The sequence below is a fragment of the Carassius auratus genome, chromosome 20, assembly GCF_003368295.1.
Source record: "Carassius auratus strain Wakin chromosome 20, ASM336829v1, whole genome shotgun sequence".
Taxonomy (NCBI): Eukaryota; Metazoa; Chordata; class Actinopteri; order Cypriniformes; family Cyprinidae; genus Carassius; species Carassius auratus.
Genome location: NC_039262.1, coordinates 2,573,115 through 2,593,533, shown reverse-complemented (window position 1 = coordinate 2,593,533; position 20,419 = coordinate 2,573,115). Strand labels below are relative to the sequence as shown.

At 37.1% G+C, this 20,419-nt stretch overlaps 2 protein-coding genes and 1 long non-coding RNA gene across 6 annotated transcripts; 2 read left to right on the top strand and 1 right to left on the bottom strand.

Moving 5' to 3' along the window:
- The first annotated feature begins 703 nt into the window (after window positions 1-703).
- LOC113120527 (lysosomal-associated transmembrane protein 4A) lies at window positions 704-5,721 on the top strand. Its single transcript, XM_026290396.1, has 7 exons — window positions 704-942; window positions 1,894-2,014; window positions 2,170-2,246; window positions 3,073-3,195; window positions 3,293-3,388; window positions 3,479-3,577; window positions 4,598-5,721. Exons 1-7 carry the CDS (start codon window positions 817-819, stop codon window positions 4,670-4,672), a joined length of 717 nt encoding a protein of 238 aa, XP_026146181.1. The 5' UTR covers window positions 704-816; the 3' UTR covers window positions 4,673-5,721.
- A 204-nt stretch (window positions 5,722-5,925) lies between these two features.
- Window positions 5,926-15,167, top strand: LOC113120516 (matrilin-3-like). 3 transcript variants are annotated; one of them, XM_026290384.1, is made up of 7 exons: window positions 5,926-6,128; window positions 9,092-9,667; window positions 13,140-13,355; window positions 13,558-13,710; window positions 13,921-14,046; window positions 14,775-14,873; window positions 15,112-15,167. In XM_026290384.1, exons 1-7 carry the CDS (start codon window positions 5,963-5,965, stop codon window positions 15,165-15,167), a joined length of 1,392 nt encoding a protein of 463 aa, XP_026146169.1. In that variant the 5' UTR covers window positions 5,926-5,962. The 3 variants fall into 3 exon arrangements, 2 of the variants coding, with proteins under 2 accessions (XP_026146169.1, XP_026146170.1); XM_026290385.1 differs by lacking the exons at window positions 13,140-13,355; window positions 13,558-13,710; window positions 13,921-14,046 and adding an exon at window positions 10,544-10,669; XR_003294626.1 differs by lacking the exons at window positions 5,926-6,128; window positions 9,092-9,667; window positions 13,140-13,355; ... (1 more) ...; window positions 14,775-14,873; window positions 15,112-15,167 and adding an exon at window positions 10,454-10,669 and having other exon boundaries at window positions 13,921-13,955.
- A 2,829-nt stretch (window positions 15,168-17,996) lies between these two features.
- On the bottom strand, window positions 17,997-20,392 carry LOC113120538 (uncharacterized). Of its 2 annotated transcripts, XR_003294629.1 has the most exons (4): window positions 20,261-20,392; window positions 18,782-18,882; window positions 18,458-18,678; window positions 17,997-18,367 (listed from the first exon to the last, which is right to left on the bottom strand). It is a non-coding gene; the product is annotated as an uncharacterized LOC113120538 (long non-coding RNA). The 2 variants fall into 2 exon arrangements; XR_003294628.1 differs by having other exon boundaries at window positions 18,458-18,882.
- Window positions 20,393-20,419: the final 27 nt, after the last annotated feature.

Genomic DNA, 20,419 nt, shown 5'->3' with positions numbered 1-20,419 from the left:
AACGGTTTTAAGATTATTAAAATAAAAAACAGCTTAATCAACTGAGTCCACATTTTATATTATTTGCTCTTTTCACCAGTAAAGGTGTATAAAAGTATAGTGGGAACAAAAAAAGAAATTTGTCTTTTGCAAGATCAGACATCAGACTGCATTTTTCTGTGAAATTATAGGCCTGCAGTAAGCAGTCACACACAAATGCTAAATTTGCAATCTGCCACTGTCTATTTCTGATATATCGCCTGGTTTCTTACATAATTTCCAACATCTTATCTATTATATAACAGCTCAAACTCATAAAAGCTTTTACGAGAAAAGCACCCAGCCTTAACGTCCATGTGTCTGTCTACAGCTGGGTGAGCTCATGCACATCATCATATCATGCGTGAATACTGTCTATGGAATAAACTCGCGTCATTTCCATGCGTGATCAGGCTAGCCACGCCGTTTCCCACGTTTGATACAGTAGTGATGGGTTAGTGATTCCTTTCCACGAATCGGTTCTAAGTGAATTGTGAATATATATATAGTATTTTACTGTACGCTTCACCATATCAGTCAATTCCTCGGTTTACCATTCTGATGATCCGTAAAAACCGATCAGTTTGATTCGTGAACGATTCATTCAATATGTTCCTCAATGAATTGCCTCGGTTCAGCCGATGTGCAGTATTAAAAGATCCGACTCAGAAGAACAAGACGGACATTTAGCTTTAACCACGCCCCCATTGTTTCTCAATCAGAGGGGAGTTTTGCCCGAAAGATCGAGCAGTGCTATTGTAGCTGCTGTTTTGACAAGAGAGACTCGTCTTTTTATCGATGTTTCTTCAAAGCACCGAGAACGATATGCGTTTTAAACCGTCTCGAGACCGACTGTACAGCGCGCGCTGCTGCGGGTGCTGTCATGTGCGGACTGGAACCATCATCCTGGGCACCTGGTACATGGTACGAGGCGTAAAACATTCATTAACATAGTCATATATGTTTAAACATGAATTAAATACATCAACATCCTTTCCTCCCGTCGTTTAGAGGCGTGTCTGTGTTTGAAACTGCGTTTGTGAGGGTGTTTTAGGCTGCCTCTGCCGTGTTAGCTCGATGCTAACCACTGCTAAGCTAACACAATGTTTTGAATTGGAACTACCAACAAATAAGACACGCAAACGTGTTTAGACGTACCACATGTTGATAAAACACGCTTTACGAGCCTTATCAGTTTATTGAAGTGGGATTATATGATGGGACGATTATTTTTAAGCGTTTATTTACATCTGTTTGTAGACCGCTAACCGCTAGCTGAGGCCTGAGTTCATAAGGTTGACGTTAAATTCGTTATTAATTTGCACGAAGTATGTTTTACAGGGTAACATTGTTTGTAATTAATAACTGTATATAGTAGTAATTAGGATATCATCTAGATTTAAAACAAACACAACTCAACTAATGAACGGTCATTAAATGTGGCTTGGCAAGGTTTATGATTACTTTTGGATAAGACGGCACTGTCAGTATGAATTAATCTGTCTTTACCTGTCAGTGGTAAATAATTATATTGTTTCCAGTAAACAAGACCCAATGTTTCCATTTAAGATTGACTGGTTTTAATTTTAAGTGTTTGAATTATATTTTAATTTTAATTAATTAATATATTAATATTATTAATTAATATATATATTTTAATTAATTAATTTTAATTTAATTATATTTAAGTAAAGATTTTGCAGCAAATGTTTTATGACCTTGATCTCTTTGTTTTGTTTTGAAGTGCAATAAACAAAATGCCCAGAAAGTCACATGACAAAGTGAATGGTGATACATTGGGTTTTATTAGGCTGTTTAAATATTATGTCTACTGTCTCATCTGTACATTTTTACTAATATAACTTCTCTCCGAAGGTGGTAAACCTGTTGATGGGTATTCTGTTGACTGTGGCAGTAACTCACCCTGAGAACGTCCCTACAGTTGACCTACAGTATGAAGTTATCGAGCATTACTTTGCTTCAGAAAGGATGTCAGGTACATTCATGAGATGTTTTCGATAATTAAATGTTGTAGACCTATATTTAATACTAATATAGTGCCAAATAATTATACTTTTTTTGCTATTAAAAAAAATGTATTTTTTATTTATTTATAATCCCTAAAATGCAACTTCTCTGTTACCCCTATAGAGAATGCTTGTGTGGGCTTTGCCATCTCTCTCCTTATGCTCACCATTAGTGCCATGATGGTGTATGGGGCCATTACTGTAAGTTTCTATAAATTAGTACATCTATGCTGTTTGATAATGCTTTGTTGAAAACTGTTTAGCTATGTTGAAAAAAAAATCTAATAAAATCAAGCCTTGTACTGTTTTGTTTTTCCTTGTTAATTCCTTATTATGATATATTATCACCATATTTTAAATATTTGCAATATTATAACATAACAAGAAATGTATTAAAAAAAATTGTAAGCTAGAAACACTGCAAGTGCCCACAATACGAAAAATCCCCAGCTGAAAGTACAAAATAAATAAATGCTGACCGGAACTCAGCCTGTGGATTAAAAAGGTTTCCAAGATGCAGTATTATAACAATACATATAAAATGAAATGTATCAGTTTTTCCCCAAACATTTGACGTGGTCGTGTATTCTAGAATAGAATAATGCATTTCACCACTGTGTTCATCTTTACTTCACAGTCTTGCTTGAAGTCGTCTTTAAAAAACAGGTTGGATCTGTGAACGTTTTGTTGTATAATAGTTTTTCAGTTGTCAACACTTATTTCCCATACCTGAGCTTTTTACCTCAAGTAAACATTGAGCTTTAACTATGTCTTTTAGACTCTGAGTATCCTCTTACTGAAAAATGTAAGGCCTCATAGGCAGTGAAATATTGGTCCAGTAGAGTCACAGCCTTGCTAATAGCTCCCTTTCCATATTAAGTATTCTCTGAGCTTAGTTATTCAGCGCAGCTCCTCTTATTTGCTTAAAAACTGGATGAATCACTATTCCCTGGAGTTTTACAGGTTTGCATTAGCATTATAATGGTGAGAAACAGCCTAAAAATGACACATTTTCCCTCTCGCACAGAATCGTGATGGCTGGCTCATCCCATTCTTTTGCTATCAGCTGTTTGACTTTGCACTGAGCTGCCTGGTGGCCATCAGCTCCCTCACGTACCTGCCCAGAATCAAGGACTACCTGGACCAGCTGGTCAGTCTGCCCTCTATTACCACTGCTGACCGTCTGTCTCTCAAGCCTCTGACATTAGAAGTGAATGTAAAATTAAAAACATCTCTGTTTCTATTAGCCGGACTTCCCTTACAAAGACAACCTGCTCTCTCTGGACTCCAGCTGTCTCCTGCTGTTTGTGCTCGTCTTCTTTGCCGTTCTCATTTTCCTTAAGGTAGATACATGAACTGACACTGAATCTGTTATAAATTTTATTTTTAAGACGCAGATTATTTTAGTGTGTGTGTGTGTGTGTGTTTTTCAGGCCTACCTGATCAACTGTGTGTGGAACTGCTATAAGTACATAAACAACAGGAACACTCCAGAGATTGCCGTCTATCCTGCTTTTGAGACTCCACCTCAGGTATGTTTATTCTAAGTTACTTTGAGTTGAAAAGATCATTTTATATCAGAGTATTGTATTTAGATTAAAAATAAAAATAATATGATTAGAGAAGGTATATTAGTTATTCAATTGACAGCATCAACAACAGCATCAACTTTGCAATAATCTAAGCATTAACAGTCATACTTAGACTGTATAAATTAAAAATGTATAACACCTCACATAATCCTTGCCAGGTGGGTGGGGTGGTGCTGGTGGTGGAATGGACCCCTATTTATAAGCTATTGCTTCTTGGGAGTCCTTTTTTTTTCACAATAGAACACTATTGTTCTTTCTGATGTGGTAACAAATGCAATGTGTGAAATTGTGGAAAAATAAATAAATAAAAAATGTATGTAGTGCTTAGATTAGTGCAATGTTGTTGTTGAATTTGAAATCCTGAAACACGGAGATCGAATTGGTTTTGTTGTGTAAAGTTTATCAGTGTACATTTTTCTGGAAAAAAAAATGTCTTAGGACAGGTGTACAATCTACAAATTTTATTTTAGTATTACTTATATACTGTATAATAGTATTGTATAACATTTTGAATTAACTTTTTCTTGCATATAAATTTAAGTCCTAGTAATTTTATGTACCTTCAACATTTTTATGTTGTTTTTGTATTTCTATGTAGCTTTTTTTTTCTTTCTGTTTTTTAGTACTTTCAACCTGTTTGCAAGGTAGCATTTTTGTTTTTAAATTCTCTTTTTTATCAAGTATTTTTATTTTATTTCAGCTTTATTTTAATCAGCCAAAATGTTTTTTTAAATCGTTTTTTGTTAACAGGAACCACACTGTTCACACTTAAAATAAACCATTCACTCAGTTACAGTAGAGGGCACTCTTTGCCTTCGAAAGAGGTTTTGAGCAGTTTCTTTTTTCACCGGTCCTCAATAGAACCTAGCTGTATTATGTTTTACAGGAAAGTGTGTAATGTAGTTTTGTCTAGAAATGTGACTTCAGAGTGTTTCCATTGGTGTCTTCTCTTTATTACAGTACATCCTTCCCACCTATGAAATGGCCATGAAAATGCCAGCAAAGGAGCCTCCTCCTCCTTACATGCCAGCTTGAATTCCCCTGACTGGTTTCTTCAGTAAAAGCCAGTGCAGACACCCATCTTTGCCTTTCGAACCTGCCTTCCATTCCAACACATGGAGGGTGTTTAGACTCCCAGCGTCCACTCATCACATCAGCAGCTTACATATTTGCATAGACTTATCCATGAATCTTTCTTTCGCATGAATCTCATAACAGTTCATCACTGCAGATCTATTTTTGTAAAACTATAGGAAAATGGTTGAAGTGGCACGGTGTTGGGGAAGAGATCATGTGGCTGTGGCAAGATTTTAATTACTTAATGTTGTATCTGAGATTTTAAATGCCATTCTCTTTTGTGGACATCATGACTCGGATTCTGCAATAAATTGTGCTTATGGCAGAATTATATAGTTCATAGCCAATCACTAATGAAATGATTCTGAGATGGGGCAGATAATCTGCCATTTGAAATTTTTACCAATGAAAGCTTTCACTTTACCTGCCACCTTGAGATCTTTATTTTTCCATGCTTTTCAGTGCTGTTTTTTTTTCCTGATTGTCATAGTAGAGGAAGTATTGTGAAAATCAACATTGCCCTAAAACTTGATGGGGCACTTGCATTAAGAATCACCTTAATCTGTTTTGCTAGTTTAAAAATCTGTTTAGACAATCCAGTGTGATGATTAAAATATATTTTTTCCATTGTGTACTTTATTAGTGGATGTTTCATCCTTTCAAACGTGAAAGCTCAAAGCACTTTTTACCTTGTTTATATAGTGTGTGTGTGTGTGTGTGTGTGTGAGAGAGAGAGACTGGGTTTTCCATCCATTGAACCATTGTACACCATCATGTTGGCAGCCATCACAGTAATTTGTTTTCATGGTGACTACTGGGTAATTCTGGTTAACATTCTAGAGCAATCCTCACATGAATAACAATGATATAGAGTAAAAAATAAAAAAAAAGTTAACTGCTAATGCTATCAATGGATGCATGTTATTTTATTTTGTGTTCTGTTTCTTTTCTTGTACATGTTCTGTAATCTAATTACTTTAATAAACACTTTTTTTCCCCCCAATGGACATTTCATTCATTAGTATTACTTTTTTTTTTTTTACATCTGTCATTCTAAAAAGTCTAGTGATTTGATGTGGGACCCCCCCCCCCCCCCCCTTTATTTGGATTGGACAAAAAGCTGACACATTTCTTGTCAGCCCTTTAAATGTGCAGACTAGGATGCTGTTGGAATCATACTGGTGTCAGTCAGTTAGACGAGAGGACCGCACACAAACTTGAAGCAGACTTGAGAAGAACTGAGAAACAATGAAGTCCTTCATTGGGAGTTTGGTATATTGCCTTTCTCTTCTGCTGGTCGATCTCTGTGAATCCTATGACTTAACAACCCATAACAACCCATCCCAAATTTTAGCACAAAGTTACGCACAAAGAAGAAATAATGCGCTTCAACACCGGACGCTGAACCCAGCAGGTAAGTTCCTGATTTTAAGACACTTTTAATTCTAATGTTTGTCAGTTAATTTTTGCGTTGTATCTTGAACTACTCTACATCACTTCAATGGAACATTTATGGTTTCATTATTTTCCTTGATGCACTACAAAAATAGTTTGATGACTTTGTGCATGCTGTAACAGGAATATGAGTAGAAGATTCTAGTGCAATGCACAATGTTGAAAATGTGTCTAGTGCATTTATAATAGCAAATGTGAAATAAAATACATGCATATTTGAGCACTGAAGGTTCACCCATAAATTAAAATTGTCTTCTTTTTCTTTTATGACCTGTATTATTTTTTTTCATCTGTGAAACACAAGAAGATATTTTGAAAAGTGTATCTTTTGTTCAAAAATCTCCTTTCATATTCTGCAGAAGATACAAATAAATACAGGTTTGAATTTATTGTGTGAACTATTCCTTGATGTGCATGAATGCTACAAAAAAGCATTTGTGTGATATTTGAGTGGCATGTATTGTAAAATTGTTTTAACAGTGTGGAATTAGGGCATTGCAAACAACGACAGTTGTATTTGTTTGACTGAATTTCTGTTTGGCTAATTTGCTCTTGCACTTCAACCTTCTGATGATCCGTAGTATAGAGGAGTAAATACTGGTTAGATGGACCTGATCATCCTAACAAACAGAGGAGGAAGATTTTGTCCCATCTTATCCCTGTAGCTGTCCAGGACCCACACCTCCTTCTCAACCCAAAGTTCATGATTGGCTCATAGACACCCCAACCACAAAGGTGCATAATACAATTAATAACCAATATTCAACTGAAGCACGCATGCAGCTGAGAGGTGAATGTTCACCAATAGTTTGCAGAAAAGTTAAATATCCAGAACAAACTTACAGGAGAATCAGGGGAAAGTACAGGCTTTTCAAAGGTGGTGTCAAATCAACCTGTTGTTGTTCCACAACAACCATATATAGGTCGAGAAAAATCTGTTAGAACCATATGACCAAAGTGCCTACCTAGAATCCCTGCCAGTATCCATGCTGACACCAGAGACAAATCCTCTAAGAGCTTCACCTCACCCTGTCCTAGTGTCCACTCATAGATTAAGGCCTTATTCCCCAAAGATCTCATCCCAATCCCTGTCAACATCCAGTCTGACACAAGAGGCATATCTTCAGACCACCCCACCACAGTTCCTACTAATGTCTACTGTTCCACAAGAATCATTACCAGGGGTACCAAACAGGATTATTACCCACGGCAGGGTAGCCATCACAGGGAGGACAGGTATAATTCCATGTATACTGTACTGCTTTGATTAACCCTCCATCTGTTCATGCTGGGGTATCCAGTCCTGCTTCTGGAGGGACAATGTCCTGTATAGTTGAGCCCCAACACATGCCTTGACGCTTCTAGTAATCCTGAAGACCTTCAGAGCTAGCCAGCATAGTGGTTCCTAAAGAACCAATTTGCCCCTCGGGCAGTTTTCCTGTTTGCATTCGCACCGGCAGCAGGAACTCTGAAGTAGCCGACAGCAATGTCTTTATGCATCTACAAACATCAACAACCAGTGAGTGATCGGAGCTGTGGGTTTCGTGATAACGGAGATAGAAAGTAACACAATTTACATGTTTGATGAAAATCTGACTACATCTCCAATGACAACTTGCTGTCATTGGAGATTTAAGTCAAGGCTGAGAAAAGAAACAGTGCTGTAGAAAAATGCTAGATGCTGTTATCGCTGTTTTCCATGTTCATGGAGTAAATATTTTCCCATGGCTTTTCAAAAATGTCGGGTAGTCTGTGTTTTGTAAACATTTGGCCAATTAGCATTCACTTACATCACTGATAGTTTCTATGTAACCATTTTATACACCATTTTAAAGTAGGAGTTAATTTGGGCCCTTTCCGAACAAACTCAGAGATTTTTCTATGCGGTTTGGCTGTTCGTCCACAAGCAATTGCAGCAGCAGGTCACTGAAACCAAACATTTTAGAAAACTCCTGCCAGGGTGGAGATTTATCAAAAAAAAAATATTTGATAAATATTGACATACAACATGACATCAACTTTACGGTTGAGATTATATCGCCACCTGTTGGCTTGGCATGCTTTTGACAGTGCTTCATAGCATGCTTTTGCGTTTTCATGCAGACAGAGATTTTTTTTAAAAACAGAAGGAAAAATTGTTCTTTATTTTATAAATATGCAGTTCCTAGATGTTCCTATTTCCTGCACTGCGAACACACCAGAACCCGGGTCCTTCTAGCAATAGTTATACGGTGCAAAAGTCCCTTGATTAGTTGGTTCAGGTGTGTTTAGTCTGGATTTGACTTAAACTCTGCAGGACAAATACCTCAAATACCCTGTCTTCCTGTCCCGTCTACCCCCCGTCATATTGTATGTATGTATGTATGGACAGGTTGATGGCTAATATCGCTGGTACTTGTGACTAGTAACAATAAAGGGCTACTACTACTACTACTACAATGGCCCTTCAGTAGCAGGACTGTACACACTTCACATTAAAGCAGTAGGAATCTTAAAGTTTATTTGTTGGAACAAAGAAAAAAATTGGACAAAGCAAAATGACATTTAAAGGCCCAATTATCCTGAGTTATTGCTTATTCCTGCTGTAGGGTATCTTATATAGAAAAAAAAAGTAAATTTTCCATATTCCATTGTGTTAAAGTATTTTATTTTGCTGTAATCCAATGGGATTTGTTTAAGAAGTGACCAAACTCAGTTTTTAGTAAACTGACTAATCTAATTTGACTAATCCTTTTGTTTGTATGCAAAGAATATGCTTTACTCACATTTACTATTCCACTGGTTCAAAACATATAATGTCAACTAGAAAGTAAATGTGGTTGTTTTACTAAACCTTTCATGAACTAACTTGCCAGTCTTAATTATGTTGTGTTGACACTGACACAATTCCGATGTGTTTAACAATCTCTGCTTAACTCTCAGCAACAGATTCACAATGTAGGAGCCGCCCACTGGACCTGGTCTTCATCATTGACAGCTCACGTAGCGTGCGTCCAGGTGAGTTTGAGAAGGTCAAGATCTTCCTGGCTGACATGGTGGACACTCTTGACGTTGGCCCCGATGCCACACGTGTCGCCGTGGTAAACTATGCCAGCACGGTCAAAATTGAGTTCCTGCTGAAGAACCATCTTACGAAGGACTCTATAAAACAAGCCATCAACCGCATCGAACCCCTCGCCTCGGGAACCATGACTGGTATGGCCATCAAGAAAGCCATGGATGAAGCCTTCACTGAAAAGTCAGGAGCGCGACCTAAATCGAAGAACATCTCAAAGGTTGCCATAATTGTCACTGACGGACGTCCTCAAGACCAAGTCGAGGAGGTGTCGTCTGCAGCACGAGCTTCTGGGATTGAGATTTACGCAGTCGGAGTGGACAGGGCTGACAAGCAGTCATTGAAGCTCATGGCAAGCAATCCACTTGAGGACCATGTGTTCTACGTGGAGACCTACGGTGTCATTGAGAAGCTCACTTCAAAGTTCCGGGAGACATTGTGTGGTAGGGTTCATGCAAAAAAGGGGAGATGGGGCTATTATGTCTTTCCTTTTTACAAGATATATCTTAGTCCTTGGAAGTGGGTGATGATTCATTCTCTGGAAAACAGCTGGGTCTGAATACCAAATTTAAAACTTCAGACATTAAATCCATGCATTATGATTATTTGGAATTATAGGTTTCAAGTTAATTATCTTGTTTTCCAGGAGTCTGAATCATTGGCTCGCAACACATTCTGAAGGAAACCTTTCTTCAGTATGTGAATGCTGAAAAAGTCCACCGATCATTCAAAGAAGCATTCTTAAATGTTTGGCTCTTCTGAATGCTTTAAATCATCTAATTTATGTGCTTTGCATCCTATTCTTGTGGAATGAAGGTCTTGGAATGCTCTAGGTATTTAATATTTTCAATGTCTTTTCACACAATTGTTGTGAGACTAAGAGTACTTCAAGTATGTTTTTCATAGAAACCTCTGATAACTGAGAGCTTTGAATATTTGACTGTTTGTGGATAATTAAAATTGTTTGTCTTTTTCAGGGCAAGAGTCGATCTTTTGGACATTAAAATTGCTCAATCAAGTGCTGTGCTAGAAAAGTGCTTGCTAGTTACACCCTCAAAGTGTCCAAACTATTTGCTTAGTGCAGCTGTTAGCTAGTACCATAACACTGATTTAATGCTAAATGCTATGCAAACTAAGGGCATATAATTTGAGTGATATTATTATATAAGACTTACTACATTAGGCAATTACAAGCATTTCTTGTTTTTCTTAAAACTAAAGCAATTTATTTTTAGAATTCCAGACAGTTGCTTGCTCATAAACTTACTCTTGCTAGAGTGGCCTCCTCACTCCAGTTGAGTAATGAAAGCTTGTTCCAGGTCTGGACGCCTGTGCAATGGGACATGACTGTGAGCACATATGTGTCAGCAGTGGCTCCTCCTTTTACTGCAAGTGCCGGAAGGGCTATATTTTGAACGAAGACCAGAAAACATGTTCCCTAAAACGTAAGAGCCAGCAGATTATGCTAACTGCTTTACTTTAGACTTTGAAACATACTTAGTACAAACATAATTGATTTTCTCTAACAATTACTAATTTAAGCTTAATAATAGAGAATGCTAATATTGCGACAATGCCAGCAATCCTATTTAACTGACCTATTTAGCAATTGCTTGCCAGCTTTTTGTTCTGATTGTATTACTTGGTACAGGGCCGTGCACAGACATTTTGAGGGGCAGTGGCCTAAACCAAAAAAAGGGGCACTAAGGGGGTGGTTGCTTGTTAACACAAATTATCCAGTTATTACAAAATGTACAATTAAAAAAGAAGACAGTACACGCTCAAATACATTTTTCATCATTCATGAAAAGCCTACAGGTGAAACAGTACATAGCATCATTCTCAGGAGAATACTCTAACAAAAAAAAAAAAAAAACACAAATGACTAATTTCGCAGATTCAACCACTGTCTTGCATAGCCTATCTGTTAAAGCGACAGCTTTCGTGAACTGTCGTGTTCACAAGCGCCGCAGACATATACTGTGAGGCCGGTGACACACTGGCTGCATGGCGTGAGCGCCGCATGTCTGAAGCGTCCCAGAAGCGTGGTTGTGTCTTTACACACCAGAAGCGTGCCTGGCGCGGCGCTGGCGCGCTGCTGCTGTGAGGGAGACCGTTGACAGACCAGGCTCATGTCTTCATTAAAACAATATATACTTTTTTCTACACACCTACGCCTACTGATAAAGGACACCGTCAAAATATTGACGGCGAAATAGATTATGTTTGACAGGTGCGATATTTGAAAATCGATAATTATTACTATTATTATTTTTTTAATTACATTTATATCTGAATTTATGTCAACCTATAGACTTTCAAATATCAAAATATCAGGAATTCATATGTATTTGTGTACAAAATGACATTTAAACACATTTTCCTATTATATTTAGCCTGGAAAAGCTTCCAACACGCGCGCGTGTCGCGGTAAAAATAGGCGTCGGTTCTATTTCTAGCAAGCAAGCGTTTGCCGCGCGGCTCGAGCCGCGCCTGAGACGCGCGTCTCACGCAGGTGGTCTGTAAGCTCTAACCTGTTAACATGGGAGCCGAATTAAAAACCGACACGCCACGCGGCTGAGACGCTTGCGCAACGCATCCAGTGTGTCACCGCACCGGCCTGGTGATGCTGCGGAGTGCGGAGCGAGCGGGAAAACCTGGAGCGGATTCGCAGAATCAACGGAATGCTTTGAGCGCAGCGGTGGGGAAAAGGGGCACCTCAGTCGATGAGGGCAGAGGGGCAGTGGCTCTGGCCACCGGGCCACCCCCCTGTGCACGGCCCTGACTTGGTATCATGTGATACCATTTATTTGATTGTGTGTGCTAAATTACAGGTTACATGAAGATGTAAATTCTGTTCCAAATGTAGTGAGCTGCTTTGTCTACTGCCTACATAGGCAGCATTGTAACCATCAGGCAGACTAAAAAAAAAATTAGGCTTTTGGGACACTTTACTCATGTCATACAGATAGAGCTCTTCACATAAAGCATAAAGGAGACTTGACACAAAAGAGTATAAAAATTATCATGCAAAACTTAATGACAATAAAAACACATAGCACAAATATTTGTTAAAGATTTCTATTTTAATTAGTTGCATGTATAAATGTACTACATTAGATTTTGGCCAGAATTATATTTTACAATGCAGCATAACCATGTAGCTGATATTTTGGAACAATCTTTGCGCTTTAAGATGCATTGTTTCAAGGCAGCTCACTCAGTTTTGGAACAGAGCATTAATTTAGCTAAATGTGTGCAATGTTATGATTTTTGTCCTGAATTCAGAATTCAGTAATTCTAGCCATTGATTCAACCCATTCAAAATCACTGTTGAATTACTGTGGACTCTTTTGTTCAGTACTGTTTCATTGTGAAACAGAATAGCAATAACATCAGTGTCAATGTGTTGTACGTCTGAGACAGATGACAAACCATAGCTACATTTTTACAGGAAGATTTTGCATTTCATTTTTGGGGCAAATGGAGCAGGATGCATTTTGGTTAAGTGTTGGCTTGAAAATGTGATAGTTTAAAACCCAAAACTAAAACAAGATTCGTAAAACAAGTAGCTTGTATTACTTCAAATGTGTGAAAAGTCAAGGCACATTACATATATACGAAAATAAATATACATCTATTTTGAAAAAATAATTGGGAATAAGATTATTTGCCGTACAGATTTCCAAGTTTTTATTTTTCCAATTACTTTAAAAATCTCACTGATAAGTCAAAGTTAGTGAGGAATTGGTTTCTTGCTTAAAATCAGATAATAAGCTTGGTCATGATGACCTTTCCCACTGTTTTACACATTTACCAAATGGAAAATTCCTGATGTTCACTTGTTTGTTTTAAAGGAAATTATCTTGCACAATATTGCCAGTGTTACTGTAGTTGTCCTATGGCTTGTTTCAGATATAGATACCTGTGAAATAGGACACAGCTGTCAACACATTTGTGTGAGCAGTGGCCACTCGTATCACTGCAAATGCCTCTCAGGCTTTGTCTTGAACGACGACATGCGAACATGCTCCATTAGAGGCGCTGGCGCTTACGCACATGGTGACAGTGTACACAAGGGTGACCGAAACAAAAAGAATGAAGGCAACCAAAATGGTAAAGGTAGTGCTAGTTCTGATCAGAAATGACTATGACTTCATTCATACCATTTCGTGATCTAAAAACATCAAATTAAATTCCAGCAAAGCATTAGACCTAGTTTGTGATCAGATTGCTATAAATGTTAAATGTTAAATAAATGTAATTTTGAAACATGTCCCAATGGACATTCTGAAACCCCCCATCTTTTGGTCGACACTATGGCTCATTTCAGGTGTGGATTCCTGTGCGTTGGGCCACGACTGCCAATACACATGCATCTCCAGCGATTCCTCTTATTACTGCTCGTGTCCTCCTGGCTTTGTCTTAATGCAGGATAAGAAATCATGTTTTCAAGCCAGTGACGCTGATCGAGATGGTAGTGCCAGTGAGTTTTCTGCTTTAGACCTTCATAAATGGGATTGCTATCATACCATTTTATGATAGGTTTCTGTAGTGAGCTGAAAATTATGTTTGTCTTGTGGAATTTTAAATAGCATAAACAATTAGAGCGATAAAATAATTGTTGTATTTTCTGTCATGTGTTGCTGCATGAGATTTGTTAGCTTCGGGGCTCTAGGGTTTTAACTTATTGCAGGTCTGGACTACTGTGCGCTGGGTCATGAATGTGAACACATTTGCATCAACGAAGATGCTTCCTATCACTGTGAGTGCCACCGGGGTTTTGTGTTGCAAGAAGACAAGAAAAAATGTTACAAAAAACGTAAGAGTTTATAGAAGTACTATTCAAACATGTTTTCTGTAACCATCCACTTCATGTGCTTTGGGAAGGAATGATACCTGTAAGAAAAATGGGTAAAAATTCCAGTAGACATTGATACTGGAAATAATAAATCCAATAGCCACTGAATATTGGAGAGACAGAAAACAAATCCAACAAGCACCCCTAAAAACATTAGTATTTTTCACGATGGTATATTATGTAGAAAGTGACCAGAAAGTCGTCTTGTATGATGTTAAAATGTAAAGTTTTCGAATGTTTGAAGAACATCTCTAATGCACACCAAGCAATGCAATTGTTTGATTTAAAATAAAAATATATATATTATTACAATATTTCTGTTTATATATTAAAGCTGAATTTACAGCAGCCATTCCTCCAGTCATGACCCATGATCCTGCAAAAATCATTCATTAAAAATATACTGTAGTAACTAGGAAACTTCATCTGTCAGTGTCTTGTAATTTCTGACATGTTGAGTCAGTTGATTCAACATAGATGTAAACTCATGATATGTAACACTCTCACAATGTTGCGAGAAATTCAGAAAGGAACAACATTGCATAAACTGATGAAAGGTGTTACATATTTGCTAAGTAACTTTCCCTTTGTGCTTGGGGGGTAGATGGTTTGATCTATAATTACCCCTAATTCAAATCACCCTTTGCGAGGTATTTCTGTGATGTTTGTTGTTTGATTGTGATGTGAAGAGGTGAAGGTGGAGATCGTTCAGGACCCCTGCATGTGTGAGGCCCGACTGGCCTTCCAGAGACAGACACAAACCTCCCTACAGGACCTCAACGCCAAACATATCCTTTCGAAATAATGTCCCACTTCAGTAACGTTCTCCAGTTGTGCTTGAAGCACATGGGGAACTACAAGTTTAGTGGAACTACGTTCCTCATAATGAATGTAATGCAAGTCATCGCTCTTAAAAGAATAATTCACACAAAAAATCTTAATTCTAACATAATTTGCTGAGCTTTATTAATTTTAAATTTGTTGAATGGTGTATTTCAAACCCTTTAACCTTAACAGTCATTATACTTGCTGCTGTCACAAGAAAGGTTGAGCAAATGGAAAACATGCTGGGACGCATGTAACAGAGCAGTTCTTGGTAAGCATTGATCCTCTGACATGATTTATGATTCTAAAACATTTAAAAGTTTGATTTTTGCTTCTGTTCATCAGGCTCGACATGTTCTGTGAACTTCATCACGGGCCACGCTGATCACATGAATGGCTAGAAACTGGATCACAGTGTCTGATGTTCAGAGGATGTGTCTTAAACCCTCCCCCCTCCCCCCAAAAAAAAAGAATATTAACCATATTCAAATAGAAACTAATATTAATAAGAGATTGAACTATGCATGAAGTTCTGGAATGTATGCATAATGATGTTCTTTTGCTCCCCAGAAATGGTCAAAAGAAATCTCTTCATTTAAATAGACTAAATTATACCAAGTATTGTAACCAATTTCACTAAGGATCATTCTCAAATGTGTATTTTTTATTGCTTATGTTCAAGTCAAAGAGGGAATGTGCATATTTTTATTGTTTAATCTTATGTAGACTCTCGTGAATACAAGACATGGTAGTCTACAATATTTATAACCTGAGTAATAGTCATTATATTAAAACTTGAAATACTTTTAATCAACAGCCTCAAAGTCTCTTTGTTCAACATATTTGCCTTGATTTCATAGCTCAGTGTATTGAAACCATACATGCGTCGCTATAGAAATCATCTTCACGTAGTTCAGCTAGACAGACTATAGGTTTAACAGTAAGATGTGAAGAACTTGTCTGTCTGGAACCACTGTGAGATGTGCTTGAATCAATATCTCGACCATTAAAGACCAACTGTAGACCTTCAGTCTAGCCGTTGCCTAAACATAATCGTGAAATCCCTGGCCAGGTGAACTGCCCCAAAACATGTTCTTGACAAGCTTGGTGAAATTCCCCTGATCAAGATATTCATCAATTTAATCACACATGCTATACAAACATTTGAACATCCTACAAATTCAGGCAGACAGAGAACATCAAAATCCATTTAATCCCAGATCCCATTTAAAATCGATTCACAACATACAGGAATTGGGATATTTTCAAGATCACATCAACTGATATTTCTCAATCACCTGTTAAAGCAAACAAAGAAAGTATTCATCTGTTTGCAAGGAGATGGAATGAAAGAGATCTTTTGGAGAGGAGAGATCAGGACTGTTCACGGCTTTGCTCACATGAGACTTCAATGTAGCATGTTAATTCTCACAGCAAATACCAATATTTGGGATATAAGGGTGAGGAAAGATCATTAGATCTGAGGTCTCCAAGTTCACTGAAATCTATGTGACGGTGCACCAGGCACCATTGGTGCATTTGAAACTGGTCACCTCTTAAAACCATTCACAAATCTTTTTGAAATAGGCTCACCAATATTTCTTTTTTTAGTGTACACATTTACCCTTCACCTGTCTCTGAAACAATCTATTCTGACATAGACTGGGTGAAAAACTGGTCTGGTAAATATTTTCACATCCTAAGCTTAAGGTAAGCATGGAGATGAGATATTTCCCAGCAAATCACCAAAAAAAAAAAAAAAAAGGTATTGCTGAAAGGCATTGCTTATTGACATACCCAGAGGTGAATTTCTGTGAGAAGTGTTTTTGTGTTTTTGAGAACATGGGGAGAAACCATAGACTATAAAAACAGATTAAAAACAGATACAAGCTAGACATCTTACAGGTTGGCCTGTATTTGCACTTTATGTAGTTGCAATATTTATGCATTAGGCCTATATAATCGGTTTATGTGAATTTTCTGTTTATTATTTTGATATGCTAATCACTGCATATTTCATAATGGAAATATTATGAAATAATTCTACTTTTACGTGGCTCTGGCTCAGTAGACTAAACTGTTTATTTCACATTTACCGTGTAATAAAGTGAAAATGTATTTTGATATCTTCAAATAAATGTATAAGTTATGATACAAAGCTAAATGACAAAAATTAAATGGGCTAAAGGTAGCCTTACTAAAATGTTTTTCTGATAATTTGATATATTTAGGCTGCAGGGGATTTATTTACCTCGACAGCATTCCATTATTATTTAAATGTGGCGCTTTGAATAAAGTTACTTGGTAATTTTATTTAGTGTTTGAGCGCTAATGTTTACACTCCGGCTCAGAAGGGGGCGCCCGCATACCGCTATTACATAGAAACATCTACTTGATTCTCATGAATATTAATTAGGTTCAATGAGAAGAGGGTCTGGCTGCAGACATATGGGCGAGTGGAGCTCCACTCAAGAGCGGAAATACGTCACCTCCACTAGCGACGCCGCCGCCATGTTGGACCGGGCCACACTTTCCGTAGAATTACGTCGCCTCCACTAATGACGCGGAGGCCATGTTGGTCCGGGTAACACTTTACGTAGAATTACGTCGCCTCCATGGGGGCGAGTGGAGCTCCATTTAAGAGGGAAAATATGTCACTACCACCAAACTTTCGTTTTGTATTACTTGTTATATACACGTATAAAGGGTGCTTTGCCAGTTATGTCACCTCTTTGTACGTAATGTTAATATGTTCTGTACTTTTATCTTTGTTACTTTTACCTAGTAGAAATAAAAAAAATATATATATACTAATCTTTTACGGTTTATGACAAGACAGCATTTTTTTATCCTATTTTTATGCACTACAGACATCAATTTTTTCATGTTTGTTTTACCAGTGTACAACTGTCAATGTAACATTCCATACTTTTTAGAAAGTTAACCTTGTGTTTTTAATATTTAGCAGTGAAAAATAAATGAAATATTAAATAAATTATTAAAATAATACCTCAACCAGAATTATGTGTTGAATTTTGTATTTTAATCAAAATAACAACATATACAAAATAACCACAGTAAAATAATGAAGAATAACTTCCACAATTTAGAAGTTTTAATGGTTTTTGAGTAATAATAATAATAAACACATCTTACACTACATTGAAAACACATGAACTGCAAGTGACCATAATTGTTACTGTAATAACACAATGTGTTCACATGCATGCACACTTTACTCTTCAAGACCTCCATTGTCTGTGAAGCAATCCCAGCTACAGTAGCCAGGGTGGTCATCTGAGGAGTAAAACCCCAAAAGCACTCCTTGTTGGCCATTTTCCTGGTGACCAGCCCCACAGTCTTTGTGAAGCTGGCTGTACTGTAGGCGACTGCACCTAGAGATTATGTACGGCTTTCTGTACTTTAGATAGTGTCTCTTTAAATATCTTCACTGCACCTGAAGTTTCATGTTAAGGAAATGGAAGAGAGTGAGATTACTTAGTCTAATTGTTATAGCAACATAAACAAGAGGGTCAACCACACTTACTGAAGTCACCATCAAGCCAGCTGAAGTGTGCCTCCTGTTAAATATGCTCCTGACTGACAGTGTTGTTAAATCTCTGGCATGAACAATTACGTTAGATGGGTCAAGTTTAATTACAATACTGACATTTAATTATCATTAATGTTAAAGCAATTTACTCGTTGCTGAAGGTGCCTGGTCCACCACAGTTGTGCTTTGTTGTTCTGATGCATCTGATTGCTGGGCTGGGGACACAAAGAAGACATGAGCACAGCAAAACTGGAACAATACTATGTCTGTGTGCTGACGTTAGGTAAATTCAACACAGAATAGTACTGCATCATTCACCTATGACAGTCCCATAGCAGACAAGGTGATGGTGCTCAGAAGTTCCACTCTCTATTTGTGGAGGTGTTATGAGGATGGATAACACTTGATATACATTTGATCTGAAACAAAAAAAGTCAAACAATAGAATAACCGAACAACAAAATAGAAAAAATAAATATGTTAATGTCACATGTAAAAAGACCTTGACTTCTAAGGTGGCAACATACATTTAAAATGTTAAGAGTGCTGCATCTTCTATGCCAATCCTATCCCTGGAGGTGAATGAAAAATTTAATATGAAAACAACCACCTCATATGACCTTTTTAACATTATACAACAAATGCTAAAGGAATACACATACAAAACGATCGTGTCCTTTCATTATTCACTACGTTATTTTACCACAAGCCACCAAAAACTAAGTTACATCTATGCTATCCATCATGTACTAAAGGTAAAAATTTAAAGAGCAAACAATTAACAAATAAGTTTATCAGAAATGTATTATCCAAACTGTACTTCCCCAGTCAACTGAAAAGAAAGTATGTTCTTCAAGAATTTATTGAAGAAGAGGCAAAGAAAATAAGGAAGCTTTATTTTACTTATCCAGTTCTTCCTAAAGCCAAAGAAGTAACATTTAAAATTCGAAAGGACATTTATCCATCTAATAACTTCCTACAAGAAAGATTTAATTGGGAGAACAAGTCATGCAGGTTCTGTGAGAAAGATATTGAAACTGTTGATCATATGTTTTTGAAATGTGAATCTGTACAGACTTTTTGGCTGGAATTTCAAAACTGGCTTCATTTCAAACAGATATCAATACACCCTTTGACTGTGAACTCAGTTAAGGTTGGAGTATTGTTGAAGGAAAAGATCCTAGACTTTTTGATAAATAACTTAATTACTTTGTGCAAATACTAGATTCATAGATAAGTAGATAAGTAAGATAAGTACGTTTTTAAAGGTTACACCTCACTTCAGCGGATGGAAGAATGAACTAAAGATATTTGCAAAGTCTCTTCATTACAGGATTGACAGGAACGCCCAGAAACTCTTGTATGCTTTGAACTTGTTTTTGTTGTTAGAATAAGACCCTAAGACATCTTTCTTTTTCTTTCCGTTATTTATTCTGTTTTATCTTATGGTGTGATTATTGTTATTTGTTATTTTTTTCCATCTTTTTTCTTTCTATTTGTCTGTATCAACACTAATTATATGTGTTCAGTTGTTGAAATCTGGTGTAAAGGTTTGTAATTGAACTTGATAACTTAATAAAAAAACACATTGGACAGACACATTGATCTATAAATTACTGTGTGGTGTATATATGATCAGTGGCCAGACATCAACATTGCTCGCGATATAAATCTATAAATCCATAGTGTTTATTAATTCTTTTGTTAGTAATTTCACGTAAGCCCTGTGCGTTTTTCTTACACTGCACGTTACAACAGCGTCAGTTCACCATTTAAGCGATGCAGAGATAAAATTACCTGAGTTTAAGTTTGAAGTACTCCCGGCGACGCCATCTTGATGTTTTCAAGTGGAGGTGACGTATTTCCGGTTTGAGAGTGGAGCTCCACTAGCCCATGGTCTGCAGCCAGACCCTTCTCTGACTGGACGTTCCAGGAAAAAGGAAAACAACGTCAGTA